The 19,135-nt window shown below is 38.1% G+C and overlaps 1 protein-coding gene across 3 annotated transcripts in view; it reads left to right on the top strand.

Annotated features, from left to right (window-relative positions):
* The window catches only part of TANK (TRAF family member associated NFKB activator), a 29,754-nt gene extending 11,754 nt beyond the window's left edge, over nucleotides 1-18,000 (top strand). For all 3 annotated transcript variants that reach the window (XM_040603902.1, XM_040603903.1, XM_040603904.1), the window contains 5 exons: nucleotides 6,098-6,277; nucleotides 7,544-7,620; nucleotides 9,842-9,960; nucleotides 11,583-12,166; nucleotides 16,510-18,000. In XM_040603902.1, coding sequence (XP_040459836.1) covers nucleotides 6,098-6,277; nucleotides 7,544-7,620; nucleotides 9,842-9,960; nucleotides 11,583-12,166; nucleotides 16,510-16,677 — 1,128 coding nt within the window. In that variant the 3' untranslated portion in view covers nucleotides 16,678-18,000. The remainder of the gene's footprint in view (nucleotides 1-6,097; nucleotides 6,278-7,543; nucleotides 7,621-9,841; nucleotides 9,961-11,582; nucleotides 12,167-16,509) is intronic.
* The last annotated feature ends 1,135 nt before the right edge of the window (nucleotides 18,001-19,135 follow it).

Genomic DNA, 19,135 nt, shown 5'->3' on the forward strand with positions numbered 1-19,135 from the left:
GGAACTTCCTGCTTCAAGGGAAAATTGGACAACTTCATGGAAGAGAAATCTGTTGAGAGTTAATAAATATGTAGAAACCATTACTAAGAAGGTCTAGGACTCTATCAAAGGATGTATCATGAATGCCTCCTGTTTTCTTGTACTCTTCCCCAGACATCATATTTTGACATGTGTTAGACTGAAAACCCATCATCCATCCTGTCACTGACCCAGAATAGTTGTCTTGTATCTGATTCAATAATAAAGTACTGGCTTTTTCAGTTATTTGGGAGCTTGGATATTCTATTTGAAAGCCTGTGTTTTTCTAATCATATTCCATCCACATTCTGCTCTAAACCAATTATGTCTACAGCCATTGTCCTGTACTGGTTTAACTGCTTTATTCTACTTCTCCACCAAAAATTTCAGGCTTGAAAAATGTATTCCAGATAATAAATTAGGATTACAGTCTTTAAGTTAAAATGTTGCTGTTTCTTCCTGTCCTTCCTTAAAACTCAAGAGTCTCTCCCATGGCTGGAGGTGCCTAGATTTATTGGTAGCAAAAGACAGTTTCAGTAGGTAAGTCAAATGGGATTTCTCAGTAGACTATATTCTGTCCTCCAGTAAAGTTAATAGACACCCTAGACTGATTGTAATAGGTGCATGGTTAGAGCTTAAATTTCAGAGATTTATAATGAGGGAGGGGTTAGCTTTTCTGTGTTTTCTAGTAGGTGGCCATACTTGTGTGTTTGACTTGCTGTTGTCAAACTCAGTTGCCTGTGTGTCATAAAATGTTTTGGGGTTTTGTGGGGCTTTTCTGTTCACATTCTTCTTCACTGAAAGAGGTGAGTGGACCAGATTGGCTTGGTGGTCAGTACCAAACTATGTACAAGGTTATGAGCTTTTTTCAGTCCCCTGCATGAGGACCTAAACTGCTGCCTGTTTTTGAGTACAGCCTGGCTAAACTTTATTAACTAGGAAGAATGTGGCTCCAGTTACTGTTTCAGAGCCAAAGCTGACCAGCAAACAGAAAACCTTAGTAATGAAATTAGACAATGTCAAGTAAAGCTGCTTCTGCATGCTGTTTTTAGTATGTCAAACATGAGAATCCTTGCAAATGCCATAAAACATGAAGCCAAAGTCGGTATCTATGACAAGAAAACATGCTCATGTTCATGTTTCCCTGAATCAAGAACCTCAATATTAAACACTGTGTGGCATTCGTTGATTGGAATTTCTGGTGCCATGAAAAAGAGGAGGAAACTGAGTGTCAGGAATGAATGATCCATATTGTATACAAAACTTCATTCTGCAATAAATGTTTAGGTCTTTTTTTGAAGCAGAGGAATAGCAGATGTATAGTAGTCATCTTTGTGCTCAAAATTATGGTGCTAAAATGACTTAGGTAACTAAGCTACTGCAGCAGTCTTGTAGAGTTGTGTGTTCCAGTCAATACCAGCTTCTCTAATGTCACTTTGTTTCCTATCTTTGATGCAAAGAAAGCAGTACTTCACAATTTTATGCTAGCTGACGATTTTATGCGTTTAGCTGTTCTTTGATGCTGGTGTGATGTATGCAGTAGGATTAGTTAGGCCATGCTACCTGATACAAGAAATTCTGGTACCAGTAGCCTTTTTTCTTGTTGCTTCATCAGTTTAAGCTATCTTTACCCAATAATACAGAAGAGTTTGTGGTTAAACTGTTAAAAGTTACAGTTAATATTCCCTGAGACCACTTATAGTAGTAGATCATCACTTGAACAGTATTATTCCTTGAAACCATCTGATAGTTTGTTTATTCCAGAAAGCCAGTGAAACAGGCCATTATAGCACACTTCAGGAAAAAATAAAAGGACCTGCCTTTGCAGCAGTACAGTCTGGGCACTGGCTGGCTGTGGAGCAGCTCTGCTGGAAATGAGTGGGGGTCTTGTCAGGCAGCAAGCTGAACATAAGCCAGCAGTGTATCCTGGCAGAAAAGAAGGACAACTTCCTGGGCTGTATTAACAGAACACAGCTCACACACCCAGGCAAGCAAGTATCTCCTTCTATTCAGCATTCATTGGACTGCATCTAGAACACTAGTTTGGGGACCTCCAGTACAGGAAAGCCATTGATAAACTAGAGTGAGTTCAGCAGAGGCCCCACTAAGGTAGTCGGGGGCCTGAGTACATACTCCATGCAAAGAAGCTGCAGAAACTGGACTTGTCCAGCCTTCAGGGGAAGCTAATAGCTTTCCAGTATCTACACTGAGGTTATCAGGCAAGTGGAGCCAAGTTCTTTAATGGTGCTGCATAGCAAGAGGATGAGAGACAATGGGCAGTTGAAACATGAAAGGTTCAAACTGGGCATAACAGAAAACTTCTCACTGTGAGGACAACTAGGCATTGGAAAAGGTTGCCCAGAGAGGGCAGTCTCCATCCTTTGGGAATTCAAGATGAAACTCAGTAACCTGATCAGACATCATAACTGACCCTGCTTTGATTAGGAGCTAGAGAACCCTTGAGGTTCCTTCCAGCTTGAATTGTCCTCTGATCCTATAAAGTCTTGCCAAAAGAAAAGATGTTGATCCATTCATAATACAGATGTAACCTCTTTGGTGGCTCCTAATACCAGCATGTGTAAAAGATCCACTGTGTGGCCAAGTACTTAAATGAGCAGGTATGACCTGTGTGACATACTTATTTGTCATGGCATTAGTATTGTAAACTTCAACTAGTTTATAAATGTTACCACATTGTTGCAAACACCCAAACTCAGTCAGTATTAGAAACTGTAAGATCGTCGATCTGTGAAGGGCTGTATTATTGAAAGATCCCAAATGTGTAATCATTTCTGCAGTGGTTTTCCTGATGTCGTACCCTGACAGTGCATAAGAATGATGATTTGCGTCAGTGTACTGATACATCTTTGTTGCAACATGTTGTATGGCTTTTTTCACATTGGTTCCCGTGTGGCTTTTCTTACTGCTTGCTTAAATCTTGTCCCCAGTTCCTCAGGAGAGTGTAGGAGAAATGGGAGAGAACTACTTATTACTGCAGTGCTCCCAGTTATCTAGAAGGTTTTGAAAACCCACATGTTATTTGGAGCTGTAATAGTCCCAAACAGATAAAGTATGTGTGTGTAGACCAATGCTATATCACAAGCTTAGTGAAGGAGTTATCTTAATGTCCTTAAGATTAAGTTCTTCAAGGGCAAGTGTTGTCTTTGACATAAGCTTTTTCCTAGGTGTTTGGATTTTCAGGAAATAATTTTCAAAGGAAAATACAGAGGAAGCTGCATCCCATTGGCTTTTTAAATAGGAAATGGAATTTGACCATGGGATGGTCAGACTAGATACAAAGAATATATTTTTTACAGTGAGGATGGTGAAACACTGGAACAGGTTGCCCAGAGAGGTGGTAGATGCCCCATCCCTGCAAACATACAAGGTCAGGTTGGACGGGGCTCTGAGCAACCTGATCTAGTTGAAGATGTCCCTGCTTATTGCAGGGGGGGGGTTGGACTAGATGACCTTTAAAGTTCCCTTCTAACCCAAAGTATTCTGTGATTCTAATGTTTGGGAATCCTCTGACCAAGTAATGGCTCAGTGGTAGCTTTGATTTTTCAGTTCTGTGAACCCACACCATAGAATATCACTGCCTTCCTATTCCTGGAATGGCAAAAAGCGGTTTCCCATACTAAGCTACTGTGACTTTGTAGTCTTTAAAGAATATGGAAAAGGTATATAGTTCAGCGTATAGTTCAAATTATGTTCAGCATCTGGTCCTGCTATAACTTTCTTCAAAGTATTTTCAGATCTGTTAAGAATACTTCTATGCATGTCTCCATCTCGTCTTAACATAAATTGTTTTTTTCCCTACGTCACTAGGTATGGTTGTCTTTTCTCATCCATCAGATACTTCCTTAACTTGCTTTGAACCTTCTGTGCCTCACAGTACTGTAATTCTTCCTAGTGTTCATGTTGTGCCATTTGAGAAAATTATATCTAGCTGCTGCAGCATCAGTTATAGAAGATGATGTATGGGTTCTTTAGCCTAAAATCTTCAGTCATCTTGTTTGGTTGGTTTTTTTCCAGAAATGTATAAAAAAATCTTTCTCCTTTTTTTCTCTTTTGCTGTTTGGTTGGGTTTTTTTCATCTGCTTCCCTGGATTCTTACCTACCATGATGTATACAGATTCTGCACTAGAAGAGTATAGAAAGTGTTTCATGGTCTGTGGTAGGACTATGCATACGTTCCCCACACCACCTGCCAGAAGTGCAAAGCATGGAAGAAGGGTTAGGATTAAGGAGTTTAGCAGGGATATAAACATCTTATTTTTAGACAATATTTTGAAACCACTGAGCAAAAGAGGCTTAATCTGGATCCCTGAGATGCCACCCAAGACCAGAGTTGCATTGAAGCTTTTACCAAAGGTTTACTATTCAAAGTCACAATTGAAGCTAAAGAAAAAGAACAATGCCTTCAAACCCATTTTTCTGTGATTTTTTTATCTAGCTAGTGTAACTTTCTGAGGCTAAACTGTTGTGTCAGCTGCAGATACACACATCTACGCCTAACCACCCAGCGTCTCTGTATACCAGCCCTGGACTCATCCCTATGTGGCTATCATTGTCTAATAGAGTACTCCCTACCTACCTAATCTCCCAAGGCAAAACCTCACCCTATTTAGGTCCCATTTGTAAATAAAACAAATGTTCTTGAAAAAGCACTCATTTGTTGTTTCTTCCTCCTCACCTTGCTTTACCTGTCTATAGACTTGTCTGCTGCATTTCAGTTACATTACTTCCTGCAGAGTTAACCCTTTGAGCTTATTTCTCTTGCAGAGAGGCATAGGGCTTCAGGCCACTTTTTTTGCCAGTTGATACAGTTCAAGATCAATGTTTCTATAGATTTCATAAACTGACAGCTGTAAGGTTTTTATAACCACTGGTTTTAATCATAAGTTGTTTCTTGAAAATTATCCAAGAACTATATGCATATTTAAAAAATTGTTCCTTATATTCTTCTTCATTCCACCAAAAAGCCCGCATACAGAAAAATGCCATGAATTACCAAATGGATAGTTAAAGTGGGGCAAGCCATTGCTTTTTATTTCACAAGTCTTCATAGCATTGCAATGTTTGCAATGTAATCCTGGTTATACACAGAAACTGGAGGACAAGAGGCTGGAGAGCAGCCCCAGAGAAAGAGTTCTGGGTGTTTGGGTTGATGGCAAGTTGAATATGAGCGAACAGTGTGCTGGCAGCCAGAAGGGCCGTGCCCTTGAGTGCATCAAGCATAGCATAGCCAGTCAGGGGAGGTGATTGTCCCACTCAACGCTGCACTGGTACAGCCCCACCTCAAGTACTGTGTGCAGTTTTGGGCACCTCAATATAAGGACATCAGACTATTAGAGTGTGTCCAGAGGAAGGCAACCAAGATGGTGAAAGGTCTCCAGGGCAAACTTACGAGGAGCAGCTGAGGGCACTTGGTTTGTTCAGCTTGGAGAAGGCTGAGCGACCTCATTGCAGTCTACAGCTTCCTCAAGGGGGGCAGTGGAGAGGGACGTGCTGATGTCCTCTCTCAGGTTATCAGTGGCAGGACATGAGAAGATAGAATGAAGCTGCATCAGGGGAGATGCAGGCTGGACGTTAAGAAAAAGTTCTTCACTGAAAATTGGACTCGATGATCCTTATGGTTGCTTCCAACTTTAGATGTTCTATTATTCTGTAATTCTGTGATTCTCTTCTTGGGTCTGCTCAATTAAGGTAGCTTCAGAGTATCATCTTCAAAATTGTTTAAGATTGATTGAAATTAATGAAATATTTTATATATTGTATATACAACATATTGTACATAAAATGTTAATGTAAATGATGCAGTAAATGAAGACAATTTTTTATAAGCACTAATATGACTTTCAGAAATGCAGAACATACAGTTGAGTAGTCCTCTGTGATGAGTTACATCTATGTGTAGTGGTAGAAGGTCTTTACCCGTTTAATAATGTAATAAATAAGACTGACCCTTACTTATGTTGCAAAAGCTTAATTTAGCTTATTCCAGCCTGCTGAATAGTGATATTCCACAAGCCTAAATTCTATTAATTGTACTGATGTTTCTAAAATTATTTTTTAGGAACAGTTAGAAAGTGAGAGCATGAAGTTGAAGCAACTTGAGGACAAAAATAATCAAAAGGAAAGGAAGCTTTTATCTATTATTTCAAACCAAGATGATAAAATAAGAACTCTGAAAAGCAAATTGAAAGAATTAAATGAAGCACAAAAGGGTATGCAGATGCCAACATATAAAAGCGAGGTAAGATAAGAAACCAAGTAGAGATAAAATGAAAAAACCAAATATTTGTAAATTATTACTTCTTTCAAACATGTTTATACTAATTAAGAAACTGATTTTAAATTTCAGCTTTGTATAATTACTAAGAAATTGTTAAAGTATATCAAGCACATGCGGAACACGAAACTATTAAATACATATTTGTTGGTTTGTGTGCAAATTAATTTACAGTTTGTCATTAAAATGTTAGTATTTGTGAAAACTCCAGATTAGCATTTCTGTTTTATAATTTTCAGTTGGAAGTTTTCACCAAGATTGAGTTGATTTTTTCACTTTTATGCCAGCCCACGTTTGTTACAGAATAGCATCCAGAGTGCTACTCTGCCATTGCAGGATAGTTAGAGTGCAGTTACTGATGCGTCTCTAACCGTGGAAATATATTTTAGCTGGCTAATTTAGAGTGAACGTAGGTAAGGGTAGGAGCGCAGCAACACATAGCTTGTTGCTGTTAGAGTTCTGCTGTGGCAAGCCTTTGTAACACATGTTGCTATGTGTAAGGCAGCTCAAAGCTTCCTACAGGAGCTGCAGTTGCACTTCAGTGCAAGGAAAGGCAAAACGGGTCGGCTGTGGGCCTTTGATTATAATGATATATATGATCATTGAAATCAGCTGATTTGGCAGACATATGATCAAGTCCTGTGTCTGATTTGGAGCACATATGAACTACCTAGGCCATCTGGTAATGTAAATCTAGTGGAACTGCAGCTTAATGTCTGGTTATTATAAAAACTTTCCTTAATGCCTGGCAGATTTACAACTCTGTAATACTAGAGGGAACCACAAGGTGGTAGTCAAAGTTAGTCACTTACTTAAAAACCCGCTAGCGCTCTTGAATACTAGCTTGTGATGTGTTCATTGAAAATTTCAGTGAATAAATTGATTTTTAAGAGCTAAAATAGCTGCATACCTCACTAACAAGCATATACACAATACATAATCTTACCTTATACATTTTTATATACAGAATTACCATCAAGCAATATTCTTAGAACCAGTTTTCTTTCAAGGGAGTATTAGCAAAGGAATGCTGCACTAAGTTGCTAAGTTAAACTAAAAATAGGAATTTCATACAAACAGTAAAAAAATTGCTTTTGTAATTTTGTGAATGTTATAAGAGCTTCCAGAAGGTCTAGGTGAAGGATTCCATGACATTCTTATTCATATTGGGAGTGAAAAGCAAAATGAATATGCTAACCTGTGATCAATATTTTCATATTTTACTTCAAGGTGAAAAGTAAGAAAGCTGTTCCAGATAAGCCTGAATTATCTGCAGGTATCTCTGGTATTTCAGCTATGCCTGAAAGGTAAATATCTTTGCAGCATTTTTTATTTGCTTTTAATTGTCTTTTCTGCTGTTAAGTAAGACCAGCTATTTCCCTCTTTTCTCCGCAGTATCTTAAAAGACGGATGGGGAAGGGGGGAGCAGCAGAGGTCAAAGAGCTGGTGTGGGAAGATAATACAGCCAGCAGCTATATGGAATCATAGCTGAGGCTTTGCAAGTATGTAAGGATAGGCTGGAAGAAAAATAGCCACTTATTTCAGCAGGAGGTTAAACTGGGAAACAGCAGTGGATGTTAATGCTGAGTTTTGGATAAGCATTAACTCCATTGCATTAACTCTCTTCAAAACAGGAATGTACAACCATAATGGATTAACTGATGGCAGCACAGCAGAGGAGCCTGCTGCGCTGCCAGGAGGAGGTCTGGTAGTCAGCATGAAGAAATAATTCTTGGCCTGATCCATCCTAAATGAGACAGTTTGAAACAGGTTTATCTGTAAGCAGAAGCCAGCCAGCCCTTGCTCTGACCAAGGGACCAAAAGCAGTACATTTCCTAAGCAAGTATTCCCTCTTCTGCCAGTGTTTTGGGAAGAATATTGAGCGAAGTCTTAGGTTTGCATTTTTCACAGAATAGGCAGTAATATCACTTTTAACCATTTTGCTGAGGTCAAGTAGAAGGTTCTCTAGGTGGAGCTAGGAGAGTATTAGGGAGAAGTATCATAAATTCTTGCTGTCTTCTTATATTCTTGCCTAGGCATCTGCTTTTGGCCACTCTCAGACATAAGCTAGGTGAACTAAGTGGATGTTTAGTCTGACTCATTACTGCTTTATGATAAGAAAGAGAGGAAATACGACTGTGATGGGATAAACACTTTTTTGTCTTTACTGATTTATACCTAAAAAATTAAAAACCTTGACCTGTCTTCTGTCTTCCTGCTCTCAAATAGCTCCCTTACTTTACTCTTTTCTTGGAAAGAGGTATGTGACTGGTAAGATTACTGGTAATCTTACAGTAGTAAGATGATAGTACCACAAATATCTAGCAAATTGAGATTGATTCATTCATTTAATCAGATGTATATTTTAAACCTCCAATTAGAAACTTGTGTTGAATCTTTTTTGATTTCTTATTTATCAAAACACCTAAAAATGGTCAGAATGTAGGTGTTAACAATAGCAACTTTAACTCCCTGTAGATATTTTTTTTCAAATGAGATACAAATAGACATTTGTGTCTTCAAAAAGAAGAACACAGCAGAAGTAGGGAACACAGCTCACGATGTTGCTGATTGCTATTTGAATAAGCAATGAAAGGGCAAACAATTCACTGGAGTAAAAAAAATCTCTTTTGAGTTCCTTTGACACAACAATGCAAAAGAGAACACAAATCCAACTTCACTTTTTCATCCTTGAAGTTCATTTTATAAAATCCGTGATATTGTGCATAGAAATATAAATTACTCAGCAAGTTTGTCAGAATTTCACAATGGAGTTTTATGAGTGCATCAGTAACTAAATAATGTAGTGCCTTTGGGCAAACAAAACTCACACCAGTATGAAGAACTGTTTTTACCATTGTCAGTGTACATAACTAAATACCAGATGTCCATATGATACTCTGGAAAATACATAATTTTTAAAATCCCTCAAAATAAAAGGTAAAGTCTGGTGATATTGTATAAACAGGGAAGAAATGAGTTCATGATCCCCTCTCCAAAATGACATGTAGACAGAGAAGGAATGCTTATTTGTTCCTTCTCCTGCAAAGTCTGAAGCACACAGAAAACAATGGAGAACAGTTAATGTTCACAGCAGCAGCATCTTATTTTCCCTAGAATGAGACAGAAGCAGTACCCTTGTGAAAGATAAGCTGTTCAACAAAATACCTGAGGGAACTGAAAGAAATGTAAAGGCTGGATTTTTATTTTTATTTTTATTGCAGGGGGTGGGGGGGGACGTGGGCAGGGGGGGATGTCCTTGCAGGGTCAGGCCCTAAGCACAAATGTATGTGTGTATGTATGTGTATGGTATGACTAAATAGCTCTTTGACAACATTTTCTTTTCTCTTTTCTGCTTGCTTTTACTGAGGAGGACAAAAATATGTATACATATGTTGAGGAACAAGGTATCCAAAAAAAGTAGCTTACACTATTGTTTTTCTCCTGTTTGTGGGTGTGACTAGATTAAAGGTCACACACAACAAGCTGAATTGGTTGACTCTTCCGTTAACAATTTTGATCTTCCAGGGAGAATCTGGAGACTATTTTCCATGACATGAAAGAAGAGTGTCATCGGATATGTATGCTAGCCAAAGAACAAACAGACCAACTGAGTAAATTTAAGATAAAGCCAGAACCTGAAACTGGTAATATCATACTTAAGCTCTTATTGTGATTCAACTGTTTGAAAGCTTTGCTTTATATTTGAAAATACTGTAAATTACACATACATAGAAGTACTTCCACTGTTTACCATCTGCCTTTTTCAAGTCTGTTCACATGGTGCTCAGTATTTCACCAAGAAAACGCACCGCCAGTTTTGGCATTCTATGACGAATGCTCCAAATCACATGCTATAAAAGACAGTCATCACATCAATGACTCTTGTAATTGTTTTGTCCCTTGGAGTGAGAGGCAAGCACTTACTACATGTGATATCCCATCACACTGTGTGAATGACAGCACTTGCTTGCTTTTAATTTAGCTGTCAGTTCAAAAGATGTCTGTTATGAATGTCTCTAGACCCATATCTGTTAGAGGAAAACTGCCGGACTGAGGAGAGTCAGAGAACTTATTTTCTAGACTTCCTTGTGCAGACTTTTGAATACTGTTTTGTTATATGGGACAAAAGCTTAATCCAACACTTCCTGAAAACAAAAGAAAGGTTTGATTTTTATTGCAACTGGAAGAGATCCTGAATGTCCAGTTCTACTTACATTTAATATAATGTAAGCTACTGTGGGTATTCCCTATTAGTTTTTCTTAACATTAGGATCAGACTCAAGTGATTTCAAAAAACACCTGCCAGATTTATATAGTTGAAGCAAAGGATACTGATGTCAGCACTCACTTCTAATTTAGGTTATACCATTAGTGAAGGTTTGTTACATGAAGTGCTAATATGTCGCTTGTAGCTTTGAATTGCTATGTCTGAACTCTGTTGTTATATTCTGATTGTACACTACTAAACTTGATTAGTTAAGGGTTTAGGTGGGAATTTTGGAGGATGCGTGCTTGGCAACTTATTTCAGAATGGATTTTTTTTCCTTAAATAAGTGCCTAACTCAACTGTGTTAAAAGCTATACATTATAACAGATTTAATCTGCTTGATTTCTGTTACTTCTTTACTACAATATCTGAGTGATGTCAGAAGGCTGCTGTACAGTAAATCTGTACTGAAGTTATTCTCTCACCTGATTAGGAGTAACCATGTATATTATTACAATTTTTCGTAATACAGTGCTGAAAATGAAAGGGACAAAACAAAAGGAAAATATGGTCCCACTTCTCAAATGTTATTCAGTTTAAATATTTATGTAATTTGGAAACCAGTGGGAGTTTGGTACCTGAATACCTTCTAAAATTGTGTTCATGGTACCTAGCATGTTCTTGGCACCGTGTGAAATGGTTTTGGTTCCAGCTTCTGTTTCTGCCAGAACACTTCAGTAAATATATGCATGTATGTGTTAAGAGTTTGGGACAACATAATTTTCAATAAAATGAAAATGTTTATAGCTATAAGCCAAAGAGAAATAGGATTATTAGAACGGATTTATTTCCTTTCATTTCTATTCTGGCAGGTTTGGTGTCAAAGCTAGTGTTTGTGAAAGAGAGCTATGCCTCAAACTGCTTTCAAAGAGAAAAAATAAAGGTTAAAAAGCCAATAAGGAAGATCAAAAGCCTCTCAGGAAAAATACCCCAATACCACACCTTCAGTAACTATACTTCAGTGGACTGTTTAATGTTTTCTTCATTCTTTCTTCACAGAAATACAGTTTTCCATGCCGATACAGTGTACTGATAAAACTGATGAACAAGCAGAAGAGCTTTTTAAGCCTCGGGTTATAAAGGATATAAATAGAGGTGCATCATGCATCACATCTATCACACCAAGAGGAGTGGGCCAAGATGAGGACAACAACTCTGTAGAATCACTTTCTAAATTTAATGTCAAGTTTCCACCTACAGACAATGACTCTGCTTTCTTGCAGAGCACTCAGGAAAAACCAACAGTTCCTTGTACTGGTATAGCTGAAAACATGCTTCAAGATCATCATTTTAACCTGGAGTACAGAGACCATGCTGTTAACCTCAGTAAATTGGAACCTAACTCATTTGAAGCTCGTGGAGTTGATCTCATGACCTCAGCTTTACAAAGCTTAACTACTGTTGACAGAACAAATGCCCCAGATCATGCAAACATGCCCATAGAAAATACCCATGACAAAATGTGTTTAAAAACAACAGACACTGGTTTCACTTTCGTACCTAAGCACACAAACCAGGGTGTACCTGAAGTAATCTTTTCTTCTTTAGAAGCCGCTGGGACAACCATCAGAGGTCCTCATCAGGTATCTTTCTATAAATACTGTACATTTCAAAAAATGATAATGATTCAGACAATCACTTTGCAAAAATCTTTGAGATAGGTTTAATATATTCCATGAGTATCTCATCAGTCTTTTTTTAAGACAGTCTCTCCTGTGAGTTCTTCTTCCTGATACTGAAGTATGTGCACAAGGCACTTTTCCAGTGAAAGGGCAGGAATTTAAGCAGATGTAAGCACTCGATATGCTTGCACAATATTCATTATGTTTAAATATTAATTGCTTCTGTGTCTATTTCAAAGCTGTCGTTAATCGTAAGTTGCCCCCTAGATTGCTTGCTTTCTACCCTTGATCTCAGTTGAATGTGTCACATAATTGTTTCAATTGTTTTTAATGTACAGCAGGGAATATGACAAATGGACTAATCAAAAAGCTGAACAGATAAATACTTTCCTGAGGAAGAATTACCTACTTTTTATCTCAGTCTGAGGTATAAATAGCACCCTATTCCTCCCCTCTAAGAAAACTTAAAATTTTTTGTTCATAGTTTATGCAGTCAAGAAGGAAAGCATATTTGTTTTTTCAGATTAAGGGAAGTTCACTAGAATACTGTGGTTTAGGTTTCTGTAGGTACTTTGGCCTTGGACTTCACTTACAGCTACTTGAAGTCCATGGGAGTTTCTGAAAGCAAGGCCCAGATGCAGAAAAACATTCCAGCAGGTTCTGATAATCAGGTCTCTGAATACTTTGTTTCTTTTGTGTAACAGCCTGTCCTAACCGAAATTGCTGGCAAAAGCAATGAACCTTTATAAACTGATTTTTTTCACATTTCTGTGGCTTTTCTCACACCTTACGAGAGGACAGCTTTTCAAGGAAAAGCGAATAGTGATATTTAGGAAATCTGTGAGGGTGGATTTGGTGTATTTTTACTGTTTACATTGATGTACCTTTGTGATCTTTGCTAATGGCAAGGTGCATGCAGCCAAAGAGCTTTACCTCTCAATTTGGCCACCGTATGTATGACATGCAAAGCTAGCATTTGGGAAATGGCTGTAGGCATGATAGCTTTGATGTTTCTTCTCCTAAAATGCACCCAGTCTAGTTTAATTTTCTATTGCAAACCAATTTTGATGAAAAGTTTAAAGCATGATAAGTTTGTTGTTCTTCATCACTGTATTTTAAACTATAAGCATGATTTTTTAAAATATATTTTAAGTATCTATTTGTAATGTAGGAGATCTCAATTATATACCAAGTTACTAATCACAGTTTTTATTGTGCTTTATTTTTCATTGGATCCTCAGTTGAAGTTGTGACTGAGCTAAACAAATTAAACCATTTATTTTATCACTGGTAGAATTCCTGTGGAGCTGTGAAGCATTCACTCCATTGGTTGTTACTATCCTCTTTTTCTGTATTCCCTCTCCAGCTTGTTCTTTTAATAGTTAGGCTGTGTATTCATTTTTCAATAGATGGCACCCTGCATTGTATATTACAGCAAGTGAAACAGCTGGTATGTGATTATAAATTGATAGGGGAGTATGCAGCTTAAAAAGTAGAGAAGAATTGTGGTTGAATAGCAATTGGTTTGGTCATTGGTATTTCTGCAAAATAAGGAAATTAATTTGGAGCCATCATTTAAAATATAAATGATCTACTTTGTGGAGAAGAATGCACTAATGCTAACACTTGGAGAAAAGAAAGCTCATGGTGAACTGTTTCAGTATTTGTGAGTCATATCTACAATATCACTGTAGAACACACAGGACGTTGATTAAAATGTTCTATCTTATCCAAAAGCTTGTTTGAAAGAAGCCAATATTACTTTAGAATCCATTAAATATACATCTGTGTATCTCAATATACATAAACATTCATCACCTTTATTCAGCTGCCTTCAAAAGAGGTTTTTAAGTATTTTCCCAATGAATTGGACACAGGTTTATAGTTTTTTCTGACTTAATTGTGCTAAAGATTTGATTCACAGATAATGTATATGTAGGTTAAAATACTAATTTTTTTTTAAAGTTACTTGCATACATGGCCTTTTGACTGCATTAACTTCAGCAAAATTTATGTTTAAACTTGTTCTTAGTATTTTTACCACCTTTCTAAGGAGTAGTTACGCTGCTTATGGCTCACATCATCCCTGCCACTGGTAAAGCTCTGATAGGGAGGAATTATATACCTGATTTTTTTTTCCTAGTGTAGATAAAACTTTCAAGTATTTACTACATATGTTAACTTATAAAATGGAAAACCCCATAAATGCAATAGATTTGGCAACAGTAAGTTCTTGGAACTGCTCTCAGTTGCTGTAATAAATTTAGCTCTTTCCTTCTATGTGGATACTAAATGTGAAAACTCAGTACTGTTTTCTTAGGATGTAACTTTTTTAAAAAACATGTGACTGAAAAGAGCAGCAGATTAAAATAAACATGGATATTAGCGGACTTAGGATTTTACAGACTACATTTAATGAAGGCTTGCATATAGATGCATGTGTTTATCAGTATTCACAGTTTGAGGGGGTTGTTTCCACCAAAAATATTTCTAAGAATGTTCATGATTTTAAAAGCAAATTATAGTCTATTGATCTTAATCTGAATATTAATGTTTTGGAAATGGAACATGTGCTTAAATATACCCTATTCTGACATGTTAAGAATGTACTTAACACTCAGAGAAAGAAATGGAAGTTAAGTGCCTGCCTCAGTGGGTTGCTGTATGAGAGCCTCCCCTTGTGCTTCCAATATTAGAAATCTTACCATGTCCTTTGTGGGGTTTTTACAATACTATTTTATGTTTTTGCAAATGGTGCTTTACATCATAGGGTATTAGAAACAAGTAATTCTAAACACATTTCTGTAGGGATGTTTTAAGTGTGTCAGTGTCTAGATAGATTTAATATGCAATTTACACCAGCAACATACAATAAGTAGACTCTTTGAGCTGAAAAAAGTGGTGTGATTGCACTTAATTACTAATTAGTCAATTTAATTATATGGATTGCTGACCATAATGAAAGACAGTAAATCTGCTATTGCTATCTGATAAGCTAAACACTGTTTAAATAGGGAATGGGCAGTAAATTGACTCCAGGAAGTGTAGCTGGTTTAAAAAGGTTTAACCACTACGAAAAGCAGGTTAGTTGTACAGTGAGTTACCGTGGGAGGAATAAACAATAGATTCTAACTATTTGGCATAATAAAATTTGAATAAGAGCTGAAAATTAAAACTCTTGGGTAAGTATCAATAGCAAGAAATTTAAAACTTCCTAAGAAACTACTTTCTAAAGTATTCTTGCTTGCTTTTCCATGTGTGAGTGAAGCAAGAGAGGAGAAAACTGAGCCAAAAAAACTGTGGGACGCTCTTCTCTTCTAGGTTCCATCCCCACATAGAGCTTATACCAGCTTGCTGCCATTCTGTCTACTTCGCAGTCACAGCAGTATGCATTTAGTTTTCAATTTACTCAAAACCTAATTGTCCTGGCCATGTAACATAACCATGTATTTATCTTGTGTTGCTAATACTAAAGTAATAAAATTTAATTTTTAACTTTACTTTGAAAACTGATAAAGAGGTTTTCATTCCTTGTTGGTATGACGTTAAATAATTAGCGTATGCTCTGACTTGAAGTATGTATCAGGCTGATGTCCCTTGAACTCCAATGTCAGGTAAACAGACTTGCTGGCTTTAAACTAACTAGTTCAGGGACCAAGAGCAGTATAGCTGATGAACCAAATTTAGCATAGTTTACAGAGTTGCCTGAATACATGGATAGATATTCAGATGGTCCATTACGATTAATGCTGTCATAGCAGAAGGAATCCCAAAACAGATTTTTTGAGACACATTTACACTAGAAGGCAGTCAGAGCAAATAAGTATCTTAAATCATATGACATTGCTTTAGTCATTTTGTAAGTAAACTGAAAACTAGTTATGTGTCAATACGAATATAAATAAAATATTATTCATATTAACTCTGTACAAGAAACATTTTATTCTAAGGTACAAATGCATTTTCTCATTTCTTTTAAATGATTATTATGTACTATGACTTCTACAGTAAAATACTGAAATGCAAAGTTAAAGGAAAGCTTTAAAACATATCTGACTGATACTACAGACTTCTGCTCATAGCAATATTTATCGTTAACAAATACCAAGGCATTTAAAGTGTTAGCAAGGATAGTATGTTTATAGAAATTAAAAAAATTGAAGTCCTATCCTGCTTTTCTTAAGTGAGAACTCTCTAGTTAGTGTCTCTGGCCAGGCAGGTGTAAAGGACATCTAGTTTTAAGAGGCAGGTATTCTTTTGTATAAATATAAACCACAGCAATAATAATTTTCTGTTTCTTTTAGCTCATTTGGCAGCCACAAGACAATGATTTGCTGGCACAAGCTTATACAGACTCTGAACTGAATCAGTGTGGAATATGTGAATTCTGTCGAGAAGTTTTCCCACCATCTATAACATCTAAGGAAGATTTTCTTCGGCATCTGAATTCCCACTTTAAAGTACAGTCTTAATGTATGAGAATTCAATAGTTCATTGGTTTTGCACAAATTGATTTTTTTATTCAATATATATGCTAAGAATTTAACAATTAAGATTTCTTGTAACAAGAATTCATGACTGAAATTGTCAGATAAGCACATTTTTAATTGTCTTTGACAAGGTAAAATGAAACTGTAAGTCACTCAGTACGGTAATTCACATTATTGCTTGTTATGCTTCAATATTACCTTTGAGAGTGATGTTAAACACCTTTCTTTTTTTTTTTCTTTGCAATTAATCATTGCCTGAATAGGCCCAAAGTCATGATTATATTTATGAGTGTAGACTTGCAGGATTAACACCTTAATCTGGCTGGGGAAATTGGTGTAATGCTAGGATGTTTTTTCTCAGTACCTAGCGGTATGATTATGTTCTCCTTGAAGTAAACAGGAAGAGAAGGAGGCTCTCATTTTTCATTTCTGTTACAAAATTTCCAAATTTAACTTACAATAGTGAACCTCTTAATTCAGATTCTTGTAAAATCATCACAGTAACTGAATTGCCAGGTGTGCCAAAATTAGGACAGGCTTGTTCATGAGTGACATAAATGGTTGACTTTCCCAGATGAACTGTTTACTAGAGAGAGTAAGGAAACACAGCACCTAAGTGACCCTTTTGCCAAAATGTAATGATGGCCATGTTTTGGATATCTGTTATGTGTTATAAAAAAGTCATGACTTTGTTCTTATACCTTTCTAGCATTAATAATCGTTAAAAATACTTTCATGGAAAAGGTTATATTAGTATGAAGGATATAGTGAGAAAAGGTTAAACTTTCCCTAAAATTAAGAATACCAAAGATTATTTACCTTTCCTTCTGGTCTGCTATGAAGGATTGCTCAAGTCTGTTACAGCCGAGAAAGGAAAGGGGAAAAACCTATCACCCAAATCTCAGTGGCTTCATTTTTAACCTGGATATACTCAGTGGCTTTCTCAGTGCAATTTAAATTTGTGTTTAGTTGAAACATTGCATTCTGATAATTTTCTGGATTCACTGGAATCAAATTAAAAAGTGGGGGTTCTTACTAGGCAAATTAATGAGAAAGGGTGACTTGGCGCTTTTTACATTTGAATTTGATAATTAGCATTAATATTTTCATAGCAGCAAAGCACAAGTTTCTCTTTTTAAAGATTTGTTTGCAGTTGAGCAATCTCTGGAAGAATTAACACCTGTATTTTTTTAGAAATTGATTTTTCTGCCATTATTTTCTCTATTTTAAATATCTCATGTTTTTGACTGCCTGTCAACAGAGTGTGCTGTAATAAACAGCAGTGTACACTGCATGTCTGCTTTATGACCTGGAGAAAGAGTTTGTTACTATTAACAGCTCTAAACCCCCGCCGGTACCCAGCGCTGAGGAGGATGCGTGCATCCCTGGACTCGCAGTACAGGCGTGTGAAGTACCTCCCCAGAGAGCACGGCTGGGGGTGGTTCCTGGGAGAGGCAGAAGTTCCAGGATTGGGAGGAGAGAAGGGGATTCGCACATCTCCAGCCAGCCCGACACAAAACCGATTTGTCCTCTCAACCGTGAAATTCGAGCTCAGGAGCTCACGTTATTAAGAGCTAACAAACTGCGAATCACCTTTAAAGAAAATGAAGTCATCTGTCCCTCCCCTCCCCGTGCAGGGACGTGTTTTCCCCAGGAGCAATTCTGCGGGCAGAGCAGGGACCCTGTGCCAGCCCGACCCCGCACTGGGGCACGGCTCTTTGTAGCTGGAGCCAGCCTGGTGGCCCCGCGGAGCTGCGGCCGCCCCTGCAGCCGGGGGGCGGGGGGGCGGCGGGGGGTCAGGGAAGGCGGGGGGGCGCGCTTATCCAAAGCCTTGTCGACCAGCAGAACCCATCCATCTCCCACTATGAGAGCTCCATCCTAGCGCGGCGTCTTGGGAAGCTCTTTAATTCTGCGCGCTGTTGCTGCCTGAGGGCGTGCAGATGAGCTCACCGGTGAGACCACTTCGAGGGGCACCGGTCTGGTTTAAAAATAAGTAAATAAATCTCATGCTAAGCAGTTGCGAGCGACCTGAAGTGGGAGGTGAGTGCGGTCCCTGAGTGGGCCCCGCTCATACAGCTCTCCTGGAGGAGGCTGCTGCTGCCAGCAGGGACATCTGCTTTATCGCACTCACCAGAGGAGGCTCGGTGTTCCTCCGCTCCCCCTTCCACACGAGCTCCACTCAGCAGAGGAGGATGAATCCAAAGGGGAAGGGGGATTTCATTAAAAATAATAATAAATCTGGAGGAAGGAGGTGGAACTTGGAAGAAGGCGCAGCAGACCCGCGCCAAGGTGCACTACCGGCCTCCGCCGCCGCCGGGGCCCGCGGGCCGCCCCCGGAGCCCGGCGCGCCCGTAGGGGCTGCCTGGCCGTGCGCGGGGGGACGGTGCGCGGCACCCGGAGCCCCGTGCCGGCGGCAGCGCTAGTCCTGCCCCCAAAGCGA

This window comes from Falco naumanni, chromosome 8 (genome assembly GCF_017639655.2).
Source record: "Falco naumanni isolate bFalNau1 chromosome 8, bFalNau1.pat, whole genome shotgun sequence".
In the NCBI taxonomy this organism is placed as follows: Eukaryota; Metazoa; Chordata; class Aves; order Falconiformes; family Falconidae; genus Falco; species Falco naumanni.